The following is a 26,816-nucleotide window of genomic DNA, read 5'->3' on the forward strand; positions in this document are numbered from 1 at the left end:
TTTTAATCACCCACTTAGAATTACTTTTGGAAAGTTCAAACACCAACAAACTACAAAAGTGACGCGACATTCAAACCAGAAACTCTTGTTTTGAATTATAAAGAAAGAATCTCAAATAATTTCATTGGCGTTGAAACTGCTTGACAAGGATTTCATGAGTTGCATATGCTAGTGATTACTTTTAGAATCTAGGATGTTCGAATCTGATTTCCATACTAATGTATAAATCAATGGAAAATTTTACCGTTTCTTGAATACGATTTAATGTTACATAAAGTCTTTAAAAGACTTTATTTATTAATAAGAATTACGATTTTTACTAACATTCGATAGCTCATTATCACATTGATGTCAGATACATGCTTCCATATGTATTTTTGATTACCTAAAATAGTACTCTAAGGTCAGTGCGAATCTCAAATCAAAGAACTAATTAAAGACAGAAATATAGACTTAAACATCATGTGTATTAAACAGTTAAACAGTATGATATAACTTGGGCTGAAAATTTATCAGTTCCGCACAGTACTAATTACTTTTTCGAAACATTTATTTTAGAATTAAAAGGCAAAGATACAGAGATGTAAGATGTAATTTGCTAATTTGATTGAAACAATGACTTTTTCCTTCTTATATGGCTCCAAGTTCCCTACTACTGCTATTGGTTGTTTTACGGTTGCTTCTGATTTACATATAAATAGTGTATACGACTAGATGAATGTCATTTTATATTCGAGAATATAATACATTTGAAAACTTACATGAATATTTTTTAAATCATTGAAATATTTATTATAATTACAATGAAAAACTATCTTATTTGAGTTTCTTTTGATTACACAATTCAAATTTTATAGTGATACGTACATAGAATATTCTATACAGTGACAATGAATCATCTTATTCTAATGATATTCCCGTCGCATAATAGGCAGTATTTTAAAAAAAGTTTAAAGAACTTGGCGTATAGTTATCAAAACGATCGAATACAACACAAACATAAGACGATCTACAGCAGTAACAATCATGTGCCACTCCTCTTGAGATTTCAGTGGCATTATTCTCTCTTCCTGTAAGAAGACTGATTTGTCTTCACGATCATTTATACTACGAGAACAGCAGAAACACAGAATCTGTCCCACAATACCTTTTGCTAGATAAGCCAGGAAGAAAGGAGGATGGCGTTCAGCCATCATTTGAAGAATAGTATATAAAATTGCCTCCACGATGACAGCCGAAGTAATGACAAACAAAATAGGTGATAAAGGGGAAACTATACATGGAAAAAAAAATATTTCAGAACTTTCTAAAATTATATCATTAAATATAAGTAACAAAATGATTTAAATTAGGTCGAAAATTAAATATAAACAAATAAATCATTCAATAGGAAATACACACAATCTTTAGAGTAGTACAAAAGAAGAGAAATAATAATTTTTCAATCATTATTGACTATAGTGCAGATTTCTTACCTGCCTGGATGGGTGTGGCCGGAGATCTAGTAGAGCAGGCGATATATAACATGCATATTGCCATCAAAATCAAAGAGAATACTCCAAGAAACATTTTCTTTCCAGAATCAGCTGGAAGCCAGAACATGGATAGGGTCAGAATCATGCATATCACTACTGGACCAGAAGTCACCTGTAGGTAAGTTGGTGATGTGCGTCTTATAGTCAGAGAATATATGACCATTGGATGAGGATCTGCACAACAGTTATAATATTTGACATTTCTTTCTGCAGTTGCCCTAGTGAGTTTCCAAAACGGATTGCTGCCGGCTAAGTATCTTAAGCTGATTCCCTTATTAATCATATGAAGATCGATAGCATTCGCGAAATGACTCATGGAACGAAAGTTCACCTGACAAAGATGTTCATCGTTAGGATAGTTTGTCGTGTTTATTGCACAAGCAACGGTGATTGTCGCTGGAGGAATGTAGATCACTCTGCCACTGCTGTGAATTTTTATGGTGATAGGAAACGTGAAATCTATAATACTGTCCGCTCTATAAAAGGCAAAAAAGTTAGGAAATTAAGCATGTATATCAGAGAATTGTTGTATATCAGTTCTTTACACATGAAGTACTCCATGCCGATTGCATTACAAATATTTTCAATGGACGATTAAGTAAACATTTTCACGCTGTTCCTTGAGGTGAGTGAGGTGGATATATTTTTGAAGAGAACATAGAACATACACCCAAAGTAGCAATATTTACGTGGATGAGTATTACGTCTGGAAAAGAAATGTTAATAATAATTATTAAGATACCAAGTTTCACTCGTATTCTTTATAGTAATAATAAACTTATACATGCTTCGCTATATTATAACTTACAGTATCTTCAGGAAGTTAGCGAGAGTAGAGAAATACACAATAAAAGGTCAAGGAATTCCTAACAACAGTTAATTTTGAAAAATGAAACATTTTGACGCGTTTACACGAATATTAAACTCTGTTTTAAATGTTTTTTGGCATAATGAAAGTCTAATATTTTACTTAGATTGCGAGTGATATTCAAATGACGTGTAGGACTCTGTTCAGTGGTGTACCTTTAGAGCGTTTGATATCAGTTGATGAATACGTCGTTACAGGGCTTGTCTTCTATTACATGGAGGAAAGAGGATAACCACTTCGTTTCATGGAATTTTGTAAAGATCTGGACTTCACTGCTGATTAATAAAATGGAACTGTTATATTTGACATCAGCGATCGCGTGAAGTTTCTGAGAGAACAATAATTTGTTTACGTTTTTTTTTCGAATAACCATTTTGAAGAAATCAAAAAAGAAGATCTACTTCATTTTTTTTTTATCTAAACGATGCATAAAGCTCGATTTTTGTAAGATCGTGATAATTCCTAACTTCTCTTGTGGTGTGAAATGAATTGCATGAGGTATCTTCTTGTATTGGTTCGGTTTTCCTAGACATCTAAAGATTTCTTTCTTCGTCTTAACAATTAATAAATAAATTCTCTAAGTCTTTTTATTCTTCATAGGTGGGATCCTTCTGTTCTAACTTTTTTTTAAAGACCTATTTTCAGTCAGTCCTCATCCGTCAAGTGATAGCGAGTCCAAATTGGCTAAAATATCTGAACGGCTAATCCGGATGTTTGGTATTTTTTTTACAAATTTTTTAAGAAGTCCGAATGGCAGTGTCGTTTTTTTTTTAGAAACGTGACTGGATATTTTCTAAATGGAAGAGTCAGATGAAATAGTGACTTTGTCATAATCAGTGCTGTTCATAATAACTGAGCTTTTTTTTTGTGTGTGTGTGTGTGTGTGTGTGTGTGTGTGTGTGTGTGTGTGTGTGTGTTCTTTGAGAAGGTTCATGTCTTTATTATCAAGTACAGTAATTTCTTTAGTGATTCTACCCTTTCTAACTTAATTATACTGCTTCTTGAGGGATGATTATTTAAGGGAGCGGAAGCGATAATAAGTCACGTTTATGGCATTCTTTGAGATAAATATTTTGTGGCTTTTTCAGTATTAGTAATAATGTCTAATTTGAGAAATAGAGAACGGTGCTATCAAAATTAAAGCGAATACTTAGAATGAAAGCATCTATTTTGTTTATATATGTAGTTCGGGAGATTTGTAACAACTCTGGTTTTTGGTAATGAACAGCTCTTTATAAATGATGAAAAAAACTTGTTTATTTTTAAAATCATATTATCAATTAGATTTCAAATATATGTGAGAATAAATTTACTAAAGAATTATCCATGCTATAAGTCTTTTTGCTCAATATGACAGTTTAAATCTGGTGATTGAATCATTACAACTACCTAAATGGTTTAAATAATTTAATACAACAGATATCTAAAAGTTATTCTCAATAATGATCAGCTTACGTCTAATATGCCAGATGATTCACGTTAGTTAACTACAGTATTTTTTATTTTTTTTTCAATCGAATGACTGTTGTTAGTATGTCCAGAGCTTTCATTGTACTTTTCTCTAATTATGTGAACTTCTTAAAGAAAAGAAACATGTAGAAGTTTAGTATATAAAAATAAAATATATAAGAGAAATCCTGTCATCTATTGTTTTTACTCATTTTCGATTTCCTAATGTTTTCCGAAATGAATCAAATGTTAGTATTAAAAGGGTTAATTGTCTTTTAATATTAATTGTTTAATCGAAGACATATTAATTATTAATTAGGAAATTAATAAAAGTGACACTCATATTTATTATACATGCGTTGTATATTTCTAGCTTTTATGTTGAAAGTCCAGTTTAAATTAAAAAATAAATAAAACGACAAATCTTACATGCTTAATTGCCATGAATGTAGAAAGAATATATACTTTTCCCTCAAAAATAAAAATAAACAAACAAATAATAAATAAAATCACACACAATGTTTGCGATACGTATCTTCACCATTTTTGTTTAAAATTTGTTCAATAGAAGTGTTTAAAACTCTTTGCAAAATTGTTCATATTTCGAAAGTCATTTGGAATAAAGTCGTGGCTGAATTACAAAGATCTATACTAAATATTCTAGAATCCTTGTACATATTTACCAATTTTCTTCTTCTTCATCACGGATCTCTCTACTGCAGAGAATGAATCCTCAGTCCTTACCATCCATTCTTTGATCGTTTTTTCTGCTTACTGTTATTAACCGGTCCCCATTTCATTCATCATTTAACGACCGATTTTTTTTTACTAATAAAAACTAACAAATCATTGGTAATAAAACATTTTAGATATTATTATTATTATTATTAATATAAAAAATCGATTTGGTTGGAGAACTATTTAAAAAACATACCGCACAAATTACAGATAAATTCAACCAATATGAGGAATTTATTAAACATCTAAGAGACACTGTAATACAACTAAGCCAAAAAATAGGCTCTCCCATTGAATCAAGAGACATACAGTCAGTGCATCGGTTACTACAAAAAAGGAAAGGAGAAAATAATACCCGTCCTTCTCCCGTCGTAGTGCGACTCACCAACAGCCCAATAAAAACTACACTTATAAAAGCTAGCAGGATTAAAAAACCAGTAGTCAAGGATCTGAAAGGAGACCACGACAACACCCCAATGTACTTGTCCGAATACCTAACGCCATACTGTCAGAAAATATTCTAAAAAGCAAGGAAAGTAAAAACAGAAAACAATTACCAGTTTATATGGATAAGAGACAGCAAAATATTCCTTAGAAAGACACAAGCCGCAAAACCAATCGAAATAAAATCCGTAGACGACCTCAACAGGCTGCCACATTGAAAGGAATATTGACAACTCGTAAAGAAGGAACAGCACACCAACCAACATGAATACAGACCATCAAGCAGACGTAATCACCCCGGAACATGATAATTACCACATTCTGAAATCAATAACGGAATGGAAACAATTGACAATTCCCAAAAAAGGATTATCTATTCTCCACATCAACATCAGGAGCATTCAAAAATACTGGCTGACCGTGCAAGCTTATCTGAAGGAAGATATAGACGAAATAGACATTTTAATACTGACTGAAGTATCTACGACAAACGAAGAGGCATCCACCTACCAAATGCGACACTTCCAACAACACAAACACTGCAGACAAACAAAACGAGGCGGTGGTATAATAATATTTACCAAACATAAACTAGAAGTAAGAGAAATAAACTATAAATTAGAATACGCAGAAAACATATGCATCGAAATTAAAAACATCAAACAAGAAAACTCCCTGATATTAAACACAATATACAGACCACCCAACTTAAGCACCACAAAATTCCTAGAAGAACTAAACAGATGGCTTTCAGCCATGGAAGTAGGTACCTCAGAAAACTTGATAATAATAGGAGACATTAATATAAACATTAGGAGCATAAATAACAACACAGAACAATACCTAGATCTATTATCGGCATATAACATAACCCCATCCATACAGTCGTATACACGAGAGGAGATAATCGGAAACACAACAACCTCATCCTGCATTGATCATATAAATATAAGGGCACCTCCAAACAGCTACACAGCAGCCGTCATAACATGCAAACTGGCAGACCATTATTTCACAGTATTACAGTTACACACTGAACCAGAACCCATAAAAATCACTGAGACTACAAAACAGTATTATAGCATTCTAAACGAAACTATAGCAAACAATGAAATCAGAAAAACAGGCTGGATGCAGATAGCATCATTAGACCTTGCTGAAGCTGTATATAATAATCTTAAACTTGCATTTAACAAAATATATAACAAAGCATTAACAAAAATAAAAATACGACCCCAAACGAAACAAAATCCATGGATAACAGACAACATACTAACAGACATAAAAAGAAAAGATGCCCTATGGAAACAACTTAAGAAGTCGCCGAACAATATCGCTTTAAAAGCTGAATACAAAAGAAAACGGAATCTCCTAACAACACAGATTAGAATGGCAAAAAGAAACTATTACAGCAACAAATTAACAACAGCTCAGAATAACATAAAGGAAACCTGGCACCTGATTAATGAAATGCTGGACAATATACACAGAACCACTGCCTCAGAAACAATAAAACACAGCTTTGCCTGCGACCCCAAATCCCTCAAACAGTTGGCAAACAACTTTAATCAGCATTTCGTGAACTCTGTCCAAAAGCTACAAGAAACAACCTTTCCTCAAACAAACGAACATTCTCCACTAGGTCCACGAGCAACCCAGTCGATGTGGTTCCCCACAGTAACAAAAGAAGAACTGTCACTGGCTATTCAACAAATTAACTCTAACAAAGGACTGGGGATAGAACGGAATCAGACCAAAAGACATCAAGGAACACTCAACCAACGTACTTCCAGTTATACAAAAACTGTTAAATAAAATCTTCGAAACGGGACACATACCTGAAACACTGAAGACTGCATTAATTACACCCATACACAAACAGGGAAAAAAGAAACATTATAAGTAATTACAGACCCATCGCCACGCTGTCTGTAATCAACCAAATCATGGAGCGCATCGTGCATCAGAAACTCTCCACATACGTTGAAAAATTTCAAATCATACCCAAAAGTATGGCTTTCAAAAAAATAAAGGAACAGCAACACTCTTGGAAGATTTCACAGATCTAATAAATGCTGCATTGGATAAAAACAGAATAACATTAGTGGTATTCATTGACCTAACAAAAGCATTTGACACACTAACACACAAAACCTTGTTAACGAAACTAACCCATATCGGAATTGGAGGTCGTCTACTACAGTGGTTTAAAGCATACACGAAAAACAGAAAGCACATCACACGTATAGGATCAGCACACAGCAAAGAGGTACATGTAACCTGTGGAGTACCGCAAGGAGCTGTCCTATCTCCCATTCTATTTAACATATACACACACGACATAAGCCAACTCCCCCTAAAAAGTAACATCTTCCAGTATGCAGATGACACTGCCATAGTATCCATTCACAACACTGCAAAAATCGCTTACAAAAATATGCAAAACGACATCAATCAAATCACTAACTGGTTAACCGAAAACGGCATATATATAAACCCTGGAAAAACAAAGCTAATGATATTCAAAAATCCCCAAACCCTGCCCATAGAAACTAAATATCTCACTATCAAACATTCATCCTCCTATACGCAAAGTGCAGAACCTAAAATCACAACCATCACACAGGTGAAAACAACACGCTACCTTGGACTTCACTTCGATGCAGATCAAAGTTGGAATAGCCATACAAACTACCTACATACCAAGCTTAGGATAATAGCAAGCAAACTATACAGATTAAAAGACATTGCCCCAACCCACATAAAAATACTAATCTATAAAGCATTATGTGAAAACATTTTAAGATATGCAATCACATCATACGCATTCTGCGCAGACTACAGACTTAACAGGCTACAATGGTTGCAAGATAAAATGATAAAACTGATATTCTGCGAACAACCCACTCTTATGCAGGAAGCATGGACAAAACATAAAATATTTAAGGTGAAACACTTACGCCACTACACAGTCATGTTAAAACACTACTACAGCCCAACATATAGAGTAACGAGAACAACATATCAAATAACAAGAGCACAGTCAACAAACTACATAACATATAAATACAACAATCACACATGGCAAAGCCACCCGAAACTTCTACGTACCTGACATGATAAACAAACTGCCGTTCGACAACAGAAACCTAGGAACATACAGAGAGCTGAAACAGGCACTATATAAATATTATAGCGAGAATGAAAATTAGAGCAATTCCTGTTTCTCTCTCCTCCACCACATATACACACACACACAAACCTACGACAACCCCCCCTCTCAAAAAACTACCACTACAAGAACACAAAGAAACAAACACACCATGTCTAAATCCAACCCTATTTGCACAAAAAAAAAAAAGTTAAACTGTAATAGCAGACGAAGTCTTTCAAGCACGTACCAACAAACAGTAAAATCAACACCTGGCTTGTGACCACTATAGGAACACAACCATGAAACCACCACCCTCTGTCATCTATTATCTTCCTCAGATAAGCTCTGCTAAGCTTCGAGGAAGAAAATTACTAACTTGCAAGTATCTGTTATACACACTTGTAATGCGTTATAAATATTATATACATATAATTACTAGAGCAACTATGTATGCAACTCATCTGAGATTAAAAAAAATAATAGAAAAATAAAAAAATAAAATAAAAAATTCTGTATAATCCTTATTGTAAATACTGTAAATATTATTATTGTATGTAACTTATACTGAGACATAATAAAATGTAAAAGAAAAAAAAATTATTATTATTATTATTATTGAATTTTGTGTGTATGCTGCATTACTGCATTGTATCGTGAATTGTGTGCACATTGGTGCCAATCCATATTTAGCTAGTTTAAAAAAATGTATATTCATATTTATAAAATGTACTCTGCATTTTGTATATCGAATTTTCGTACTGTACAGAAAAGATAATATGTTTTTCATTGTGTGTGTGTAGATACTCTGTGTGATAGCAAACCTTATCATTTTCATTGTAAAAACAAATAAGTTGTTTATAAGTCGTTTTTATAATTATTATTATTATTATTATTATTATTCCGGGCAACTCCAAGGAGTCGACAGACTCATCGAGGGAGGCCCTAACATCATGTCAAGAACAACTATTCGACATTCACACAATATCTATCATACCTTGCCTTGAACTCATTCACGGTCGTAGCACCCACAACAGACTCTGGAAGCTTATTCCACTCATTCACTACTCTCCAAGTAAAAAACCTAGCTCTAACACCCTTGTCAACCACGCTCTTGCCCAGCTCCATTCATGGCCTCTAGGCCTCCCACCACCAGCCATATTTTCAAAAATATCTTCTGGATCAATCTTATAGAAACCCTTCAGTAATTTGAATGTCTCAATCATATCACCCCTCCTTCGCCTATCGACCAATTTCTGCAACCCACAAATCTTCAACCTTTTCTCATAAGGTTCATTCCACAGACCTGCTATCATCTTGGTCACTCGTCTCTGGATCCTCTCCACTTCCTCCCCATTACGAAGAAACCCTTCAGTAATTTGAATGTCTCAATCATATCACCCCTCCTTCGCCTATCGACCAATTTCTGCAACCCACAAATCTTCAACCATTTCTCATAAGGTTCATTCCACAGACCTGCTATCATCTTGGTCACTTGTCTCTGGATCCTCTCCACTTCCTCCCCATTACGAAGAAACCCTGGTGCCCATAACTGGGCACAGTAGTCCAAATGGGGAAAAAGAACAACAACTTGTTTGTCTCTGCATGTTAAAGTATTTTTCAGAAGCCAAGTGATTTGGTGAGCTGTTTTAGTCACTTTTGCAATGTGCCCCCCTAAACTTCAATTCCCTATCCACCAACACTCCCAAATCCCTGGCCTCATCAATCTCCTGGAGTACGGTTCCACCAATTCGATATACTGCTGCTATTCTTTTCACCCCAAAGTGCATAACCTTACACTTTGGCACATTAAATTGACATCCATTTTTCCTAGCCCAGTCCTCCAAACTATCCAAATCATCCTGTAAAATTCTGACATCCTGAGAACTCATAATTGCTCTACCCACCTTTGCATCATCAGCAAACAAGTGAGCACTTCCTCTCAAATCCTTTCCTATATCATTGATGAACAAATTGAAAAGCAGTGGTCCAAGAACTGAGCCCTGTGGCACTCCCCTAGTCACAAGCCGTCTTTGAGACTCCACTCCTGAATAAACCACTCTCTGGTATCTCTCCTTCAACCACCCTCCTATCCATCTCACAACCCTATATTTATCCCCATCTGCTCCAGTTTACTGATTAGGGTTCTATGTGGTATCCTATAAAAAGCCTTGGCAAGGTCCAGTAGTATTATTGTAAACCCATTACCCCTATCCAGTTCAGCCGTCACTGTGTTATAAAACGTGAGCAAGTTACTGAGGCATGATCTACCCTTCACAAAACCATGTTGTCCCCCATACAATATCCCATTTTCATCCATCCAATCCTGTATTCTTTTCTTGACTAATTTCTCTATGACCTTGACAATGATTCCTGATATGCTAATCGGTCGGTAATTTACAACAGCAGTCTTGGAACCACCTTTATGCAGTGGAACTATTTTCCCCTCTTTCCACCCGCTCGGGACTATCTCAGACCTGAGACTCAAATTAAACAAAATGGTCAAGGGTACTGACAATTCTTTAGCTGTTTCTCGTACAACACGAGCTGGTATACCATCCAATCTCACAGATGTATTGACATTGAGATTATGCAATAGACTACTCATCTCCACTTCATTCACCACAATTCTCGTATAATCTACTGGTACATTCGTTTCTGCAATGTCACCACCTGGATGATATATTCTTGCAAAGTGCTCACTCAGTAACTCAACTATATCAACTGATTCCGTTACCTTCCTACCATCGGCATTCTTTAAAATCATTCTGCCATGTACATTTTTCCTTTTACTTGCTACATATCTAAAAAATTGTTTAGGATTCTCTTTAGCCTGCATGGCCAATGTTCTTTCGTAATCCTTTCTTGCTTTTCTTACCACACTCGTTACCCTTCTGGCCTGCGCTTTAAACCGTTGGTGTGCCTGCTGGTCACCTTTCTCTTTAAATTCCCTCCATAGTTGTTTCTTTATTTTGCAGCTCAAGCTTAATGGTGTTATTCATCCATTTAACCCCTAGTTGATTTATTATTCGGACCCTAGGTATACATTCAGCCATTGCTTCATGCAGACACTTCTTAACTACCTACCACCCATGCAATATCGACTTCTAGTCCTTGCAGTTGTACATGCCATGGCACTGAACCAATCAAACTCCTAAGCGTGTAATACTTTCCAGCCCGATAATTCCACATGTACCCTATCTTAATTGAAAATTCTACACCTGTAGCCACCTCCCAAGTCAATACCCTATAATCACTCTCATCGATTGGTGGCAATGTGGTCATATTTGTTACAGCCAAATCCTCAGATGTAATTACTAGGTCAAGCACTCTCTGACCCCTAGTATTTTCCATTACATGCTGTCGCAGATAGTTATCCCTTACATCATCAGTAATTAACCTAAAGATTCCCGATCGCTACTTTGTCTCAACTTCGTTTTATTACGTTTCCAACCCACCCACCCACCACCACAAAAGTCGACAAAACTCGATCATACTAAAGAGTATTGTCGATAACCAAGTAAAAAATACAGACTGGAATTCCCTACTTAAAATAAACGATCCTGTAACATTATACGAGAATTTTCAACTAAAGTTCACAGAAATATACAAAAAAGCAACAAAACCTACACAAACGAGGCGACAAACAGACAACAATCCATGGATAAATGACGACATACTAAATACTATTACTGCAAAAGAAAATCTATGGAAAAAACTTAAAAAGTCAGCCAGTAGCACACATTTACAAACCTTATACAAAAACACAAGAAATAAACTAACAAAAATTCGTAGGGCAAAAAGACGCTACTTCTTCCAAAAATTCATGGAATATAACGACAACATTAAGCAAACATGGGCTACACTCAACGAATTAGTAACCCGAAAAGAGAAAACTCAGCACAAGATTTTATTGCAAAAAGCTTCTTTGCCAGGACAGGACACAAATCAAAAGGAACTAGCAGACTCATTCAACCATGCTTTCATAAACAACATCACACAACTCAAAAAAGACAAACTACCAACGATCAACAAAAAACTGCCGACACAAAGTCAACAACAAACGATGTATTTTCCACCCATAACAAAACAGGAACTGAAAGAAGCAATCCTACAACTAAAACCAAAGACCACTCCAGGAATAGACAAAATAAGACTCATAGACGTTATAGCACACTTTGAACAAATAAATCCAATACTTTTGAAACTCGTAAACATAATATACGACATAGGCATTATTCCACAACAACTAAAAACTGCAGTAATTACGCCAATATACAAACACGGCAAAAGAAACGATACTTAGAACTACAGACCAATAGCTACACTACCAGTTATTTCAATAATTCTAGAAAAAATAACACACACCAGACTACAGAACTATTTACAGAAGTCCAACATCATCTCACAAAACCAATATGGCTTTCAGAAAACAAAAAGCACCATTACTTTATTAGAAGACATCGCCGACACAATAAACAAAGCTATCGACAAAAACAAGTACGCCGCCCTTATACTGCTGGACTTAATCAAAGCATTTGACACACTTGAACATGACATACTACTCAGCAAACTATACTGCATACATGGTTCAAGAACTACCTCTCAAACAGAACACACGTAACAAAAATAAGTACATGTCATTGTCGGAGTACACAAGTAAAACACGGTGTACCTCAAGGTGCCATATTATCACCCATTCTATTCAAAATATACATTAACGATGTTCATAACATATCCATAAGAAGTCAAATATTTCAATACGCAGATGACACTGCACTATTAGCAATCCACACAGACATTATCACAGCTCTCTGCAAAGCACAACAAGACCTAAACGAAATCACAACATACTTCCACCAAAACGCAATTCTAATCAACGGCACCAAAACACAAATGTTGATAATACACAACCCAAGAATCATATTCCCCGCATCACTATTCGATACATTGTCACACATTCTGCTGAATTAACAACAAAAAATTCCTGCCAGTGTTCCGAAATCAAACCTGTAACACACGCAAAATACCTCGGTCTCTATATAGATTCCCACCTTAAATGGACAAAATATATAGAATACCTACACACTAAACTCCGGATCATCGCAGCAAAACTCTTCCAAGTTAAGGACATTATTCCACCCCACATAAAAAAACTGCTCTATCACGATATCTGCGAATCCCTACTAAGATACCGAATAACAGTCTATGCAAATACATCAAACAGCCACCTAACAAAATTAGAAACACTACACAGGAAAATCGTGTCAACAGTGATCTGGACACACCTTACACGCAACAAACAATATCCGACAAGCACATGGCGATACACAGAATTCTGAGCATTAAAAACCTGACTCACTACATGATATTAACAAGGAATTACTTCAACATAACCTATCGAAACAACAGAGACACATATCGTATAACACGACCTACAACAACTCTCTACATCCCCACACCGTTCAACAACTCATACGGTTCTTTTGTGAGATCATATCAGATACCCACGCAAATTAACAACCTACGAAGAAAGTTAAAACACGTAGATAACTACAGAACATTAAAAAACGAACTGTGGAAAATATACCAACAAAGTTTAAGAAACCATTAACACTAATATACACATCACAAATCACTAGCATCGAATGCCTACATGCCATACATAAATAGTAGCTACAACACAAATAGTGAAGGCTAAATCCCACTCTCTTCATAAAAGCTAACCCAAGCTTCGAAGTAGGTGGAATTAACTTGCCTTACTCATCTACAAGTAATCCTTATAAGCAAATGCAGAAATTTGTATGTATAATCACTCTTTCTCAAACTTTAAAAAATAAAAATAAATAAATAAAAAATTATACAAAAAATTCTGTTTAATCTTCATTGTTAATATTAGAAGAACGTGTTGTAAATACATAATATAAAGGCAAAAAAAAGTATTATTAAAAATTTTAATTGAAATCCAATGTGGAATTGCAGCACTTAGTGCTGAATGTAAAATTATAAGGTGCAATGTCACACAAGATGTTTATTGTATGTATAAATGTTTTAGCAATCAATAAAAAATAAAATAAAATATTATTAATATTATTATTAAGAGAGACCTCTAGGGAGTCAAGGACTCATCGAGTTGGCCACATACTACACGCACCAGCTATCATACTTACTCTTGAATTCATTCACACCGCTTCCGCTCACAACATCCAATGACAATCCATTCTAATCATGCACTACCGTATCAGTGAACAATATAGCTCTCACTCCTTAGCGGCATTCATTCTTAGCTTCCAAGGATGCCTTCTTGTCCTTTTCCCATCCTACATAAAATAAATTTTTCCATGAACTGAAATTCTGTATAACCCTTTCAGAAGTTTGTAAATGTCAATCATATCATGTCTCCAAATTCTCAATCTGTTTCCATAATCAGTATTCCTCAATTCTCATATCATTTTTAACAACACTCTCCTTTGCACTGTCTCCAATGTCATAATCACAATGGAAACCAGTAGAATAGACCTTTGCATAATAGTCCAAGTCAGGTCTTATCAAGGCCTTGTAAAGAGGCAAAACGATATCCTTATCTTTACATGCGAACGTTCGTTTCAGCATTGCAATTATCTTTTGAGTTGTATTTGCAATTTCTGCTACATAGCCCTGAAGTTCAACTTCCTATCCATTAACTCCAGGATCCTTAACCTGTTTCTTTTAGCATAATCCCACCAATATAATACGATATTACATATCTAATCACGCCGAAGTGGATAACTTTACATTTACTGACATTGAACTTACATCCATTTTCCCATGCCCACAATTCTAGTCTGTTGAAATAATTCTGCAAGTACTGCATGTCAGCAGCATTCCTGATTATCCTACCTATCTTTGCATAATCACAAATAGCTATATGTCGCTTGTCAAATGCTTCCCAATATCATTAATGTACAGATTGAATAACAGTGTACCAAGCACTGATCCTTTTGGCAAACAACTGGTGACCTTAAATCTTGCACTCACATCCCCCCATATACCGCTTTTTGATATCTGTCAGTCCATCTTCTTATCCACGCTAATATTCTATTACCTAAACTCACATTCTCCAATTTATGCAACAATCTATCATGCTGCTCGTATTCAGTCAAAAACCTTAGCAAAATCCAAAAGTATCATGGTATAGCCATTCTTCCCTTTGTCTATAGACAAAGGGAAGAATGGCTATACTTTCTCACATTCTCTTTCACTTTCTCACATTCTATAACATTGTTATAGAATGTGAGAAAGTTGCTAAAATATGACCTTCCCATAGTAAACCCATGTTGCTCATTGCAAATTAGTGATGCACTCTCAACCCATTTCTGAATGCGAGCTCTAACCAGTTTTTCCAAAATCTTCACCACCATTCCTGAGATACTAATTAGTCGATAGTTGGATACATCAGTCTTTGTACCACTTTTATGCAATGGAATTACCATACATTCTATGCATTTCTTCAGAATCTTGTTTCTTGTTTTGAGACTCATATAAACAGCCTGGTCAAAGGAATAGCCAGTTCAGCTGAACACTATTTTAGCACACGTGCTGATATCCCACCAGTCCCTATTGCTGAATTTTTATTCAGTTTGTGCAACAGCTCTAATACCTTGACCTTATACACCTGGGTTTCTTCACCAGTGAAGAGGAAGCAGTGAGCTCACTGTCGCGTACACCAGGTTGATAGCTGTTAACAAAATGGACACTCATTAGTTGAACAACCTCTTCTGCATCTTAACTCTCACACCATCTGCATTTAAAAGAGTTATTCTTTCATATCCATTCTTTCATTTACTTGCAGCATATCGATATAATTCTTGTGGGTTGTCTTTAGCACGCAGAGCCAATTTCTCTTCATACTCAGACTTTGCTTTCCGTAGATAAGTTGTGACTATTCTAGTCTGCTGCTTATAATTTTCATAACGGACGTCATCCTTACGCACACAGTATTCCTTTCACATCATCCTTTTCTTACGAATCTCTTGCTTAATAAAATTACACATCCATTTATTCTTCGAACTCTCGGAACACATTCTGATATCGCATCATTTAAGTATTGTTTAAATGCTTCTCATGCACTGTCGATATTCTTCACATCCATCAACATCCCATTCCACTGAACGCAGTATACTCGTCAGTCAGGTAATAATTTCCTGCTCTATAGTTTAGCATGTAACATTTTCTGAATGGAACATTAACATTCATAAACGTAGTCACTTTCAAGTGAATACCTCATGATCACCGTTACCAACGGAGGCAGAGTAGTTACGTCTTTAACTGAAACGACCTCTGACACTATAACCAAATCAGAACACTCTTTGGCCTCAAGTTCCTTCTGTCACATGCTGCTTGAGGAAGTTGTCCGCAACAGCTCAATAAATGCATTTTCATTCTTCTCATGAGATTCTACTGCTACCAATTAATATTTGGATAATTAAAGTCTCCCATTATGATTACTCTTTTCGCGCTATCTTTTCTATTTGTTGATGCATTTCTTCATCATTACCAACCGATCGAACAGGTCTGTAACAAACATCCAACTATGTAATTGATCTTGTTATTCCACCTCACACCAGATGGCTTCAAACTCACTGCCACATGAAATACATTTAGTAGTAGTAGTACTACTTCAATGATAGGTCTCAACTCTAACTGGATTCAAGTCATCCGATATCATTAGCGGCATGCCCCTCCCCCTCCTCTCCTATCCTCTATCCTTCCTAAAATATTGTACCCTTTACACTCAATACCAGTTAGTATGTCTGATTCTGATAGTCAGGTCTCACTAATGCCTACAATCTGAGGTCCCAACATATTGACTAAAGCAACAAACTCTACTCGTTTTGTTTCTGATAAGTATTTGCGTACAGACATAATAATCTGCCTGCATGTTCTTTTGTATACTCTTGTTTGTAGCTCGCATGACGCAAACTTTCAGATATCTATTCTTCTCTAGTGCCTTACACATGTAGACATCTTTGCACACGTTTAATGGATTCGAACCAGACGAACACAAAGTCGAAATCGTTCTCTCTTCGTCAATGTTTTCACGACAAAGCCCATTCCCGTCATTTACACAATTATATAACATTGTCGATCTTATACTCAAATTCTGACCATTCCTCCCTTAATAATTTAGTTTCTCTGACTCTCTGTGTTAGGTCTCATACAGTTATTAGTTTTCCAGGACTCCTGATAACAAACGCATTAAGGTGTAGGCCATCCCTCTTATACAAATCCAATCTTCCCTCAAACTCAAACTCCACACATCTAAAAACTCGCATCCATTCCTGCTACACAGCCTACTCATCAAATCGTTTGCCATCATAGCCCTTCTTCTTAATTCATTTTTATCATAGCGAGGTAAAAAAACTGACGATTTTCACTTTCTCACTTTTAACTCTCGCCTCTTCCAACAACCCTTTCAAGTCTTCTCTTATAATGAACTGACCTCGAGTATTTAGTTCATACTACAATTACGATTTCGTTTACTTTTCTTTTCTGTTTTTGAATTGCTTCCTTAGATATAGACAAAGACTTTTGTTTGGAAAGACTTGGGTTCGAATCCCGTCGAGGTCACGAAGAGCCTTCGTGTGTGTATACCAAGTAATTTTATAAACTTGGTTTTTTTACTCCTTCTCCCAAGTAAGCAAAACAGTTAAGTTTGCGCCTGAACGTAGTTCATGTCTAAAGGTAGTGCAACATCAGGGCAACTCGTTGTAAAAGTGGGTAAAGCTCTGATCACTATTCTTAGTATTTCCCATAATGTAAAACACATCTCACTAAGAGATGTATACTGTTATACATTATGGGTGTGGGGGGGTCACTACCCAGACTGGTTTCAACCTTTTTTGAGGTCACCTAAGTGAGTAGCTAGACCCTGAAATACATGAAGCGGTGTTGCACTACCATTAGACTTAAACTACGTTCAGGTGCAAGCTTAACTAATTTGGTTACTTTGAAAAAGAAGAAAAAAAACCAACTTTATAAAATTACTTGGTATCCGTAATATATATATATATATATATATATATATATATATATATATATATATATATATATATATATATATATATATATATATATATATATATATTATCATTAAATCACGAGGGAATGCTCTAAGAAGAATTTAACTTTCAATATTAACTTGGAAATCCGAACAGAGTTTTAACATTAGGATATAAAAGAGGGAAAACAAAAATGTGCAAACATGGCGGCAATCTTTGTAAACTCTTAAAATAATTTTAACAATTAAACTGTTCTATGCGTATTAACACAGGTCAATAGTTAGATATTTATTATCTAATATAAATTATCAATATACATTATTGATAATTATGCTAGTTTACTCTTCTTTGAGCAGCGGTGAAGGGTGGGGTGGGGTGGCGTGTGATATCTATTTCCAGTAAATTCTTACGTGTTTATTGGTGTGTTTTTCTACTACATTACTTAGAGTACATAACATTCCTTATACAAATATCTTAATATGCAAACTTACGCATTATATATTACAATATCGGGTTTCCATATGTCACCATCTGTGACGACCATACTGTCCAGTCCTTCATATTCGGAATCGTTCAAGGATAAACGTTTATCGTACCATCGCTGTAAAGAGAAAGTAATTATTTCAAATGACCATCACTGCAGTTTCTTAACAGAGATATCTTGGCTGGTTATCTCCAGATACCCGTATATCTAATGACGATACTTACATTAGCTATTTCTAATGTCATTAAGTGTTCATATGTGTAGAGTGAGATTTATTTCAGTTTTTAAATTTCTCAAAGGAAAATTTGCACAACATATTAATATTTTTAGAAAACTAGAAATTCTTGTATGACACTCTTTTGAAACTAAGGAATTTTGACGGCAAATAGAAAGAAATGTTAATAGTTGGAAGCGTTATTCGCATTTAGCGAAAATAAACACGAAGTGTATGAAAAACGAACGAAAAAAATCGAAAGTAAAAACGATTAAATGTTACCTAAAAGACAGAAAAAAAAATTCCAGTCGCATTCTTTAAAAGAAGAGATCAAAGCAAATGAAAGTAATGCTAAATAGACAAAAATTTATAATTTGCTATATGAGCAGACAAAATATTGGATCCATACCGATCGAACCAACATGAGGTCTGACATATCTGTTCCAGTAAGATGCATTCACGTGCAGAAAATTGAGAGTTTCTTTCAGAGATAGAAAAGATTCTCTCAATAGATAAGATGTTCTATCTCTGATGATTGAAAAAAAAAAAACGATTTTTTCTCTGAAATTTAGAGTGGTTAATGAAGCAATTATCAGAAAATGCGAAGCCTTGCACATTAATTTTTTCTTTACGAAAAAGTACAATTTTCTAGCTCTTTGGGAGATATATTGCAGCTGCTGCTCTGAAGGGAGCAGCAGCTGCAATATCTAGAAGACCGCCTTGGTTATCGTTCTTCATTATAGGTTTATTAATTTCAACTGAGTAGAAGTTTGATTTCAGAAATTCCTCAGAGCACTAACAAAAGACAAGTACCGGTAATATTTAAAATTACCGTTAACATTATAGAAAACAGCAATAACCGAATGTAACCGCTAATGAGTGAATGAATTACTGAGGTTTAGATGCGATCTTCAGTTTAGTAATTTACATAACGTAGTTATTTTTGTCTGAATTTAGGAGAGGCTATTATTTTAATATAATATTTAAAAAGAAATGATCGCATTGGCGTACTTGTGCATCTATCGAATACAAATATGTAAGCGAAATTTGATTCCATATTTGGGGAAAATTGCTGTCACTTATATTTCATAAGTTATATTGTATATTTTATATAATAATATTATAAAAGTATATAGACTAATAATAATAATTAATAATATCTAAATGTATAATATAATAAATATTCTCTTTAATTATTCAGCAATAAAAAGAAATAAAAATTGGTTAGGAAATATAATAAAATATATAATCAGTCTCCGTTCGATTCCCGTCAGTGAAGTGAGGAACTTTTATCTATGAGTAACTGCGCATGCATATATTACGAGTGATATTCCACACTGTTTATGTGGTAAGTTTTGGTTTAACACATGTTATGAAAGTGTGTAATATTTCATAGTAAATTGCATCTGAGGGATACCGCGCCCTCCGATGTCAGTATAATATTGGATGGATTAGTTTTTATTTATTTATTTATTTATTTATATATGTTGAAAATGGCTGGAAAAATATATCGAATGGATAATCCACCAAATGTTGAAGAGATTCAGTGATTTTGCTACTCGAGTGCGATGATGTGAATCATAGAGTCGACTGCGAGAGTGATATTTGATAGTAAATTTTATCTGAGAGATACTGCGAACTCCGATGTCAGTATAGTATTGGTTTAGGGTTTTTTTCTTTGTTTCTTTGTTTACTAATTTATTGATTGTAACTGAAAATAAATAAACCATCACGTATTATATTTGCAGTGTTTTTTTTTTTTTTAAGTTTTATCGCATTTTTGCAATTTTTTCGACCGCGACCTCCGCAGGGTTTATGGCAGAACTTTTTTTCCGCATGGTTAGCAGATTATATAGACAATTTACCAAAGCTTCGGCAAACAATGGTTGCGCGTGAAGTACCTTCACGACTACGGTACTTTATACAATGGCAGTTGACTTCAAAGCAATTGCCTTATCATCCTATAATGAACAGTTCCTTTCCAGTCTTCATATTGCCGTGCATTCTGGGAAGGATTACTATCTAGACAGGTTTCGACATTCATTGATATCCCATCATTGGGAGCTACACCAGGGAAAATACTGATCAATGCGGAAGTCCTATATATGAAAGAAAAAAAAATGAACAGCCTATATTTCTACTCACGGCAGGGTGAAATCCTCTCCCATTGCGGGAGGTTTTGGGTCTACTAACTCCATGGTGACCCAATCCATATTGGGAGAATGTCACAAACATCCATGCCTACGCATGATCTAAACCAGCAGCCTCTTGGCTGGAGAGCGGATACACTAAGCACTTGGACGAGTGGTTATATATACAGTATACTAAAATAGTGTATATGATACTATTTTACTGCTACCATATATTTTATATACAACTGCCTTCCCATTATTGCCTGCAGCAATGACTTTTTCCTAGTGCATAGCAATTTACACAGCAGAAAGGAGGTGCTGTGTAAATTGTTTAGGTTCGACAGTGGAAGAAGATGGAGGAGGTGAGAAGGAAGTGGGATGCAGGATACAAGCAGGTTGGAGGAACTGGAGGGAGATGGCTGGAGTGTTATGTGATAAGAGGGTGCCGATCAATCTGAAAGGCAAAATTTATAGGACAGTAGTGAGGCCAGCTATGACATATGCTATAGAAACTGTGGCCCTGAGGAAAAATAACATTAGCAGGATGGAAGTAGCAGAGATGAGAATGCTTAGGTGGATGTGCGGTGTGACCAGAAAGGATCATCTGAGAAATGACTATGTCAGGGGAACAGTGAAAGTTACGAACTTAGGAGCGAAAATACAGGAGGCAAGGTTGAGATGGTTTGGTCATGTGATGAGGAGGGAGGACGAATATGTGGGAAGAAGGGTCATGCAGATGGATGTGCAAGGAAGGCGGAAGCGTGGGCGGCCAAAGAAGAGATGGAGGGAGCTGGTAGAAGAGGATTTGAAGATGAAGAACTTGGATGTGGTGACAGCCCAAGACAGGAAGGTGTGGAGGAGACTCATAAGAAACAGTGACCCCACTTAAGTGGGAGAAGCTGCAGAAGAAGAAGAAGAAGAAGAAAGGAGGTGCTGTGCATTATGGAATACTAAGGAAATTAATATTCCTTAGTATAATACTAAGGAATATTAAGGTTATTACTAAGGAATAATACTAAAGTTATTATGGAATACAAAGTTAGTATTCCATAATGCATAGCAAAATATCTGAAATATATTCAGACTAAGTACTTAGTCTGAAGATATTTCACACACAAGCTTTGTTTACGCATGGGTGAAGGAATAAAACAAGAATATAATTACTTGTTTAACTTAATTTGCTATCTTAATATAAATTTAACAGTCATTCTCACTATATTTATAAAGTAGGAATGTATATACCTCGTATATACCTACTGTTCAGTGAAAAACTGAACAATAATATATATATATATATATATGAGAATTTTAATTCTTCGAAACAGTATTACCCCTTCCTCTGTTCATTACAACTTAAATATTTTCACTTGTTACAAAATATGAGAAACGTTATTTTAAATAACAGATCACCAGGGAGCAAATTGTTTTGAGAGGCAACAACAAAAATATATACTTACCACAGCGATCAGAAATTTTGGAAAGAAAAAAAGCCGGACTACTGTGGTATTTGAATGATGTACCCGTGGTCTGACGGCTTTTACATAATTTTTAAATAAGCGATTATGCAGTCTTGCTACATTGGATTGGCTATCTTCCTGTCCATTGACTAGACTGAAACCTATTGAAGTTTTCAAGTAGGAAGTGCATTATTGCAATCAAACAAATAATAATGACGTTATAATTACCAATTCACACATTTACGTTACGAATCATATATCATAGTGAATAATTCGAAATGCCAAATATCATTTATACAAGTAAATGTTAGTTTGTCTGAAGCTAAAGAGATTTGCGCCTATCAGAAATTTACATTGCTTCTTCAATTCTGTTTGAGTAGTCAATGGGTATTTCCAAAATTGTGATCTCACAGCCAAAATTCACGTGGTTTATGGCTTATATCAAGAAACCAGTTTGCTTCTGAAATGTTTTCTTTTCTTTCTTTCTTTTTTTTTTAAATTTTATTTTTGAAAGTTGTTTCATGACATACTTTTGTCTTTCTTTCCGTTGGTATGAAATAACAGAAATTTGAAGTTTCAGTTATTGAAACATGCAAATAAGCTTGTTGCTTGTTTTTGGTGAATAACCGTTGTACTCAATTGTTATCTGGTACTGTACTCCATTTTTAACGATACCTTAAGAATAATAAAACAGATGCTCTTTCACACTTTCTGATTATACCTAGTCATAAGACCAATTCTAGCACCTCTGCTAGATATAACGACCATTCTTCTTCTTCTCGCATCGATCGCGTGGCTAGAATAGACAGCGGTTCCAAGATGTTTACTGGCTCGAATCGCTCCCACTATATTAATATCCTTTCTTAGGTCGAGATCTCCAGCTTAAATATAGTATGAGATATGATCATTGCTTTATGTTGGAAATAGTTACATAATTGTATCGAGAAGCAAAGTTCCTAAATTGATTCAGGAACCTCATTTGTAGTTCTGATTGTTTACCATAATTTTCAAGTTCCCTTCATCTTCTGCTATGAGCTTATCCTTCTCTGAAACTGTATGTATAGATGATTTGCTATCGGAACTTAGAATTTAATATTTTAAACTGTGAAATATTAATTGTCATTTCTCTAGATAATAAAATTTATTGAAATCTTACTTAAACAATGTTTCCCGCTCATTATTGTAAGCTACCCCACTTTAGTTACTTTAATGTTGAAATTTGACGTTTAGTTTTGAGTGCCATGAATGAATATTTTATTAAAAAATATAATAATAATATATATATATATATATATATATGAGAGAGAATGATCATTAACTCGGTTAACATACATAGTTTTATTAAGAATTGAATGACTAGAACCGAGATTTAAGCAAAAAGGTTTTAATATAAAAACACTGCTAGTTTCGGCCTGTAACAGCCTTCTTCAGGTGACATTATAAAAGAAAGAAAAAACACTAAACATTGAAGGATAAACGACTATGAACAACATGGACAGTCTCTATGCATAATTAGCATGAAAACGTTGTAGTTGTATTTGAAGCTATTCTTTTGTTTGTTGCATTGTTGAGAGAGTGCGTGCTTGCAGCCTCACGTGAACGCCAGTACATGATTACAGCTGAATGACTATCTGGGAGGTTGTAGCTCAAGTTGTTATTTAGATGAACAGGATTGAAGATGATTTCTCTAGATTCCACGATTTTTCTCTCTAGTTCATCACTGTTAGTAGATTTTTCCCAGCAGACTTTGTGACTTTGGTTTTCATCATTAGGATTAGCCGAGAAAAGGATATGACTTGATAATGCACTCGCTCGCTGTCTCTTGTAAGTAATGTCCCTCATGTGTTCTTCCATACGCAATTCGACAGATTTGTCTGTCTGCCCAAAATAAGGAATATCACACTCACACAATATTTTATATACACCAGGGTATTTGAGTTGATGATGACAAGGTTTTGGGTGGCTAATTAATAAACGGATCTTTGAAAGTGGAGTGAACAAGGTTCTGATATTGTATTGTATTTTCTAAGAACTTTTGCTAATTTATGTGAAACAGTACTTATATAAGGAATAGATATATTGCCTTTGAATCTATTTGTTTCTTCTGAGTGATGTCTAGGAGGATTAAGAAGGAATTTTTCAATGATTTTCTTGAAATATCCATTAACTTCGAAAGAAAGTTTTCAGATGGTTTATTTCTGTAAGAAGTTCATTTGGGTCATCAAACGGGCTCTATGTCCCAAGGTGGAAATTATTCCAAGCTTATGAGGAGGGAAATGATGGGACTGACTGTGCAGATATCTGTTGGCATGTGTGGGCTTTCTATATATCGATATTTTGAGTTTACCAGAAGAGCGATCGGCTATTGAGATGGAAAAAAAAAATATATATATATATATATATATATATATATATATTAACTCAGATGAAGGCGCCAAACCTGGTAGACTGGCCAAAAACCTGTAATATCCATGTGTTTCTCGAAAGAAAGATCATCGAATCTAGAGAAATTTCACTAGATTCATTCCATATTAACAACAGCCTTAGCTTCAATCTCTCTGACGCACACATTGCTTCTGTTCAGTATTGGCGCACTCGTGACAGCTCAGCACGTAGTCAACTTTAATTTGGAACTCAAGCTCGCATTCCTGTTTTTAAAATGTACTATTGTCTTTTATACTAGATCTGTTGATGTACTTTTATCATGTCTCTGTCATTTTTTTTGTATAATTCTTTGCCTATGATACCTGAAAAAGTTGAATCATTCAACGAAATGATTCAACTTCTGAACAATTATATATATATATATGGGTAGCTTAAGGGTCAAAGCTGTATAACTGAGAGGAGACCTCCGCATAATAGTCTTTAAAAAATGCGGAGAACCAACCAAGGCTTCTGACCTAATGTTCAATTCTCACCTTCTCGTGGTGAACCCAGTTAGGTATCTATATCTACCTGGATACTGAACGAACGAGGATGGGCTGGCAGTTTGGGATTTAGCAACCAAATTGTATTCTTATTGGCTTAAACCGAAACACAAAATAATGGTGCAACATGACAGAATTTCATGCTGCTGACCGTCGCCCGGTTAAACAAGGCCACCGTTGTTTCCGTCAGGGAACCAGGGCAACAGCGAAAAGTCAGCTACTGGAACAAATGTGAAAACACCCCAACTCAACATCACCAGAGTTTAAGATTAGTACTATCAACATAAGAAGCCTAAATGCAAAGAAATAGAGCTAGCTGAGGAATTAGGTAAGTACCAGATTGACATAACAGGGTGATTGAAACAAAAACGACAAAAACTGGTGAGATCTTTCTGAGCATAAATACGTAATGTTATATTTAGGCAATGACAATCAAGGAAAAGAAGTAGCCATATAATTCAACACTAAATATGAAGTAATAATATTTTTGGTTTACAAATCAAGTGTTGATCAATTATATTAACTTAACCAACTAAAACAAAAGAAATGAACTTTAATACAAACTACAGAAAGTTCCTTAGCAACAGCTAGCTAAACTTGCTAGCTGTTGCTAACGACACTATTTTATTTGTAATTATTCTAGTCTATTTCCCTGAAGACGCCAACAGCTAAAGTTTAGCGAAACTAGTTAGTTAAGTTAATAAAATTGATCAACACTTGATCTGTAAACCACTAATATTATTACTAATTATAAGGATCAAGAAAATAAATCTTCATTACTAAATATGAAGCTTATCTTCTTGAATGGCAGGCAGTCTGAAGTAGAGTGATGTGAGCAAATATCAGAATGGGAAACTGGAAAATGAGACTTATTTGTGCCTATGGTCCCATAGAAGGTTCTAAGGTAGAAGTGGAGGAATTTGTTGAGGCTTTAGAAAAAGTAACTGGCACAATGAAAAAGGAAAAGTTGGTCCTTGTCGAGGATCTAAATAGCAGAGTAGGAAATGATTGTCAGACATACAAAAATGTTTTGGAGAAATTTGGAGAAAAGAGCAAATCTAATAATAATGGCAAATACCTGATCGATTTCTGCTCAGGACATGGACTGGTTATTACTAACACCATGTTCCAACATAAAAATGTGCACAAATTCACATGGAGAGAAGAGGCAAGGAATAAGAAAAATCTCATTGACTATGTTGTTGTTGATAGTCATGTTTCTCCACTGGTGCAGGTCACTAGAGTGTACAGAGGATTTGAAATTGGAAGTGATCGCTATTTAGTCTTGAGCAGGATAACATTGAATTTCATATTGAAAAGAAGAATATATAAGAAAGTTTTAAAGCGAATGAAATTTGAGCAGCTCTCAGATATGAA

At 35.0% G+C, this 26,816-nt stretch overlaps 1 protein-coding gene across 1 annotated transcript; it reads right to left on the reverse strand.

Moving 5' to 3' along the window:
- Positions 1–950: 950 nt before the first annotated feature.
- LOC150098237 (neuronal acetylcholine receptor subunit alpha-7-like) lies at positions 951–18,954 on the reverse strand. Its single transcript, XM_090406285.1, has 4 exons — positions 18,934–18,954; positions 18,717–18,826; positions 1,476–2,011; positions 951–1,273 (listed from the first exon to the last, which is right to left on the reverse strand). The coding sequence occupies exons 1-4, from the start codon at positions 18,952–18,954 to the stop codon at positions 951–953; spliced, it is 990 nt and encodes a 329-aa protein (XP_090262411.1).
- Positions 18,955–26,816: the final 7,862 nt, after the last annotated feature.

The sequence above is a fragment of the Typopeltis vanoorti genome, chromosome 16, assembly GCF_054136105.1.
Source record: "Typopeltis vanoorti isolate ZY-2024b chromosome 16, IOZ_Tvanoo_1.0, whole genome shotgun sequence".
NCBI classification, from domain to species: Eukaryota; Metazoa; Arthropoda; class Arachnida; order Uropygi; family Thelyphonidae; genus Typopeltis; species Typopeltis vanoorti.

Bases quoted from the DNA above. Each gene is read 5' to 3' on its own strand.
- LOC150098237 (XM_090406285.1), bottom strand. From the start codon at position 18,954: ATGACATTAGAAATAGCTAAT. The intron at 18,827-18,933 runs GTAAGTATCGTC...TTCTCTTTACAG, and splicing joins TGACATTAGAAATAGCTAAT to CGATGGTACGATAAACGTTT. The intron at 1,274-1,475 runs GTAAGAAATCTG...TTCCATGTATAG, and splicing joins GGCCACACCCATCCAGGCAG to TTTCCCCTTTATCACCTATT.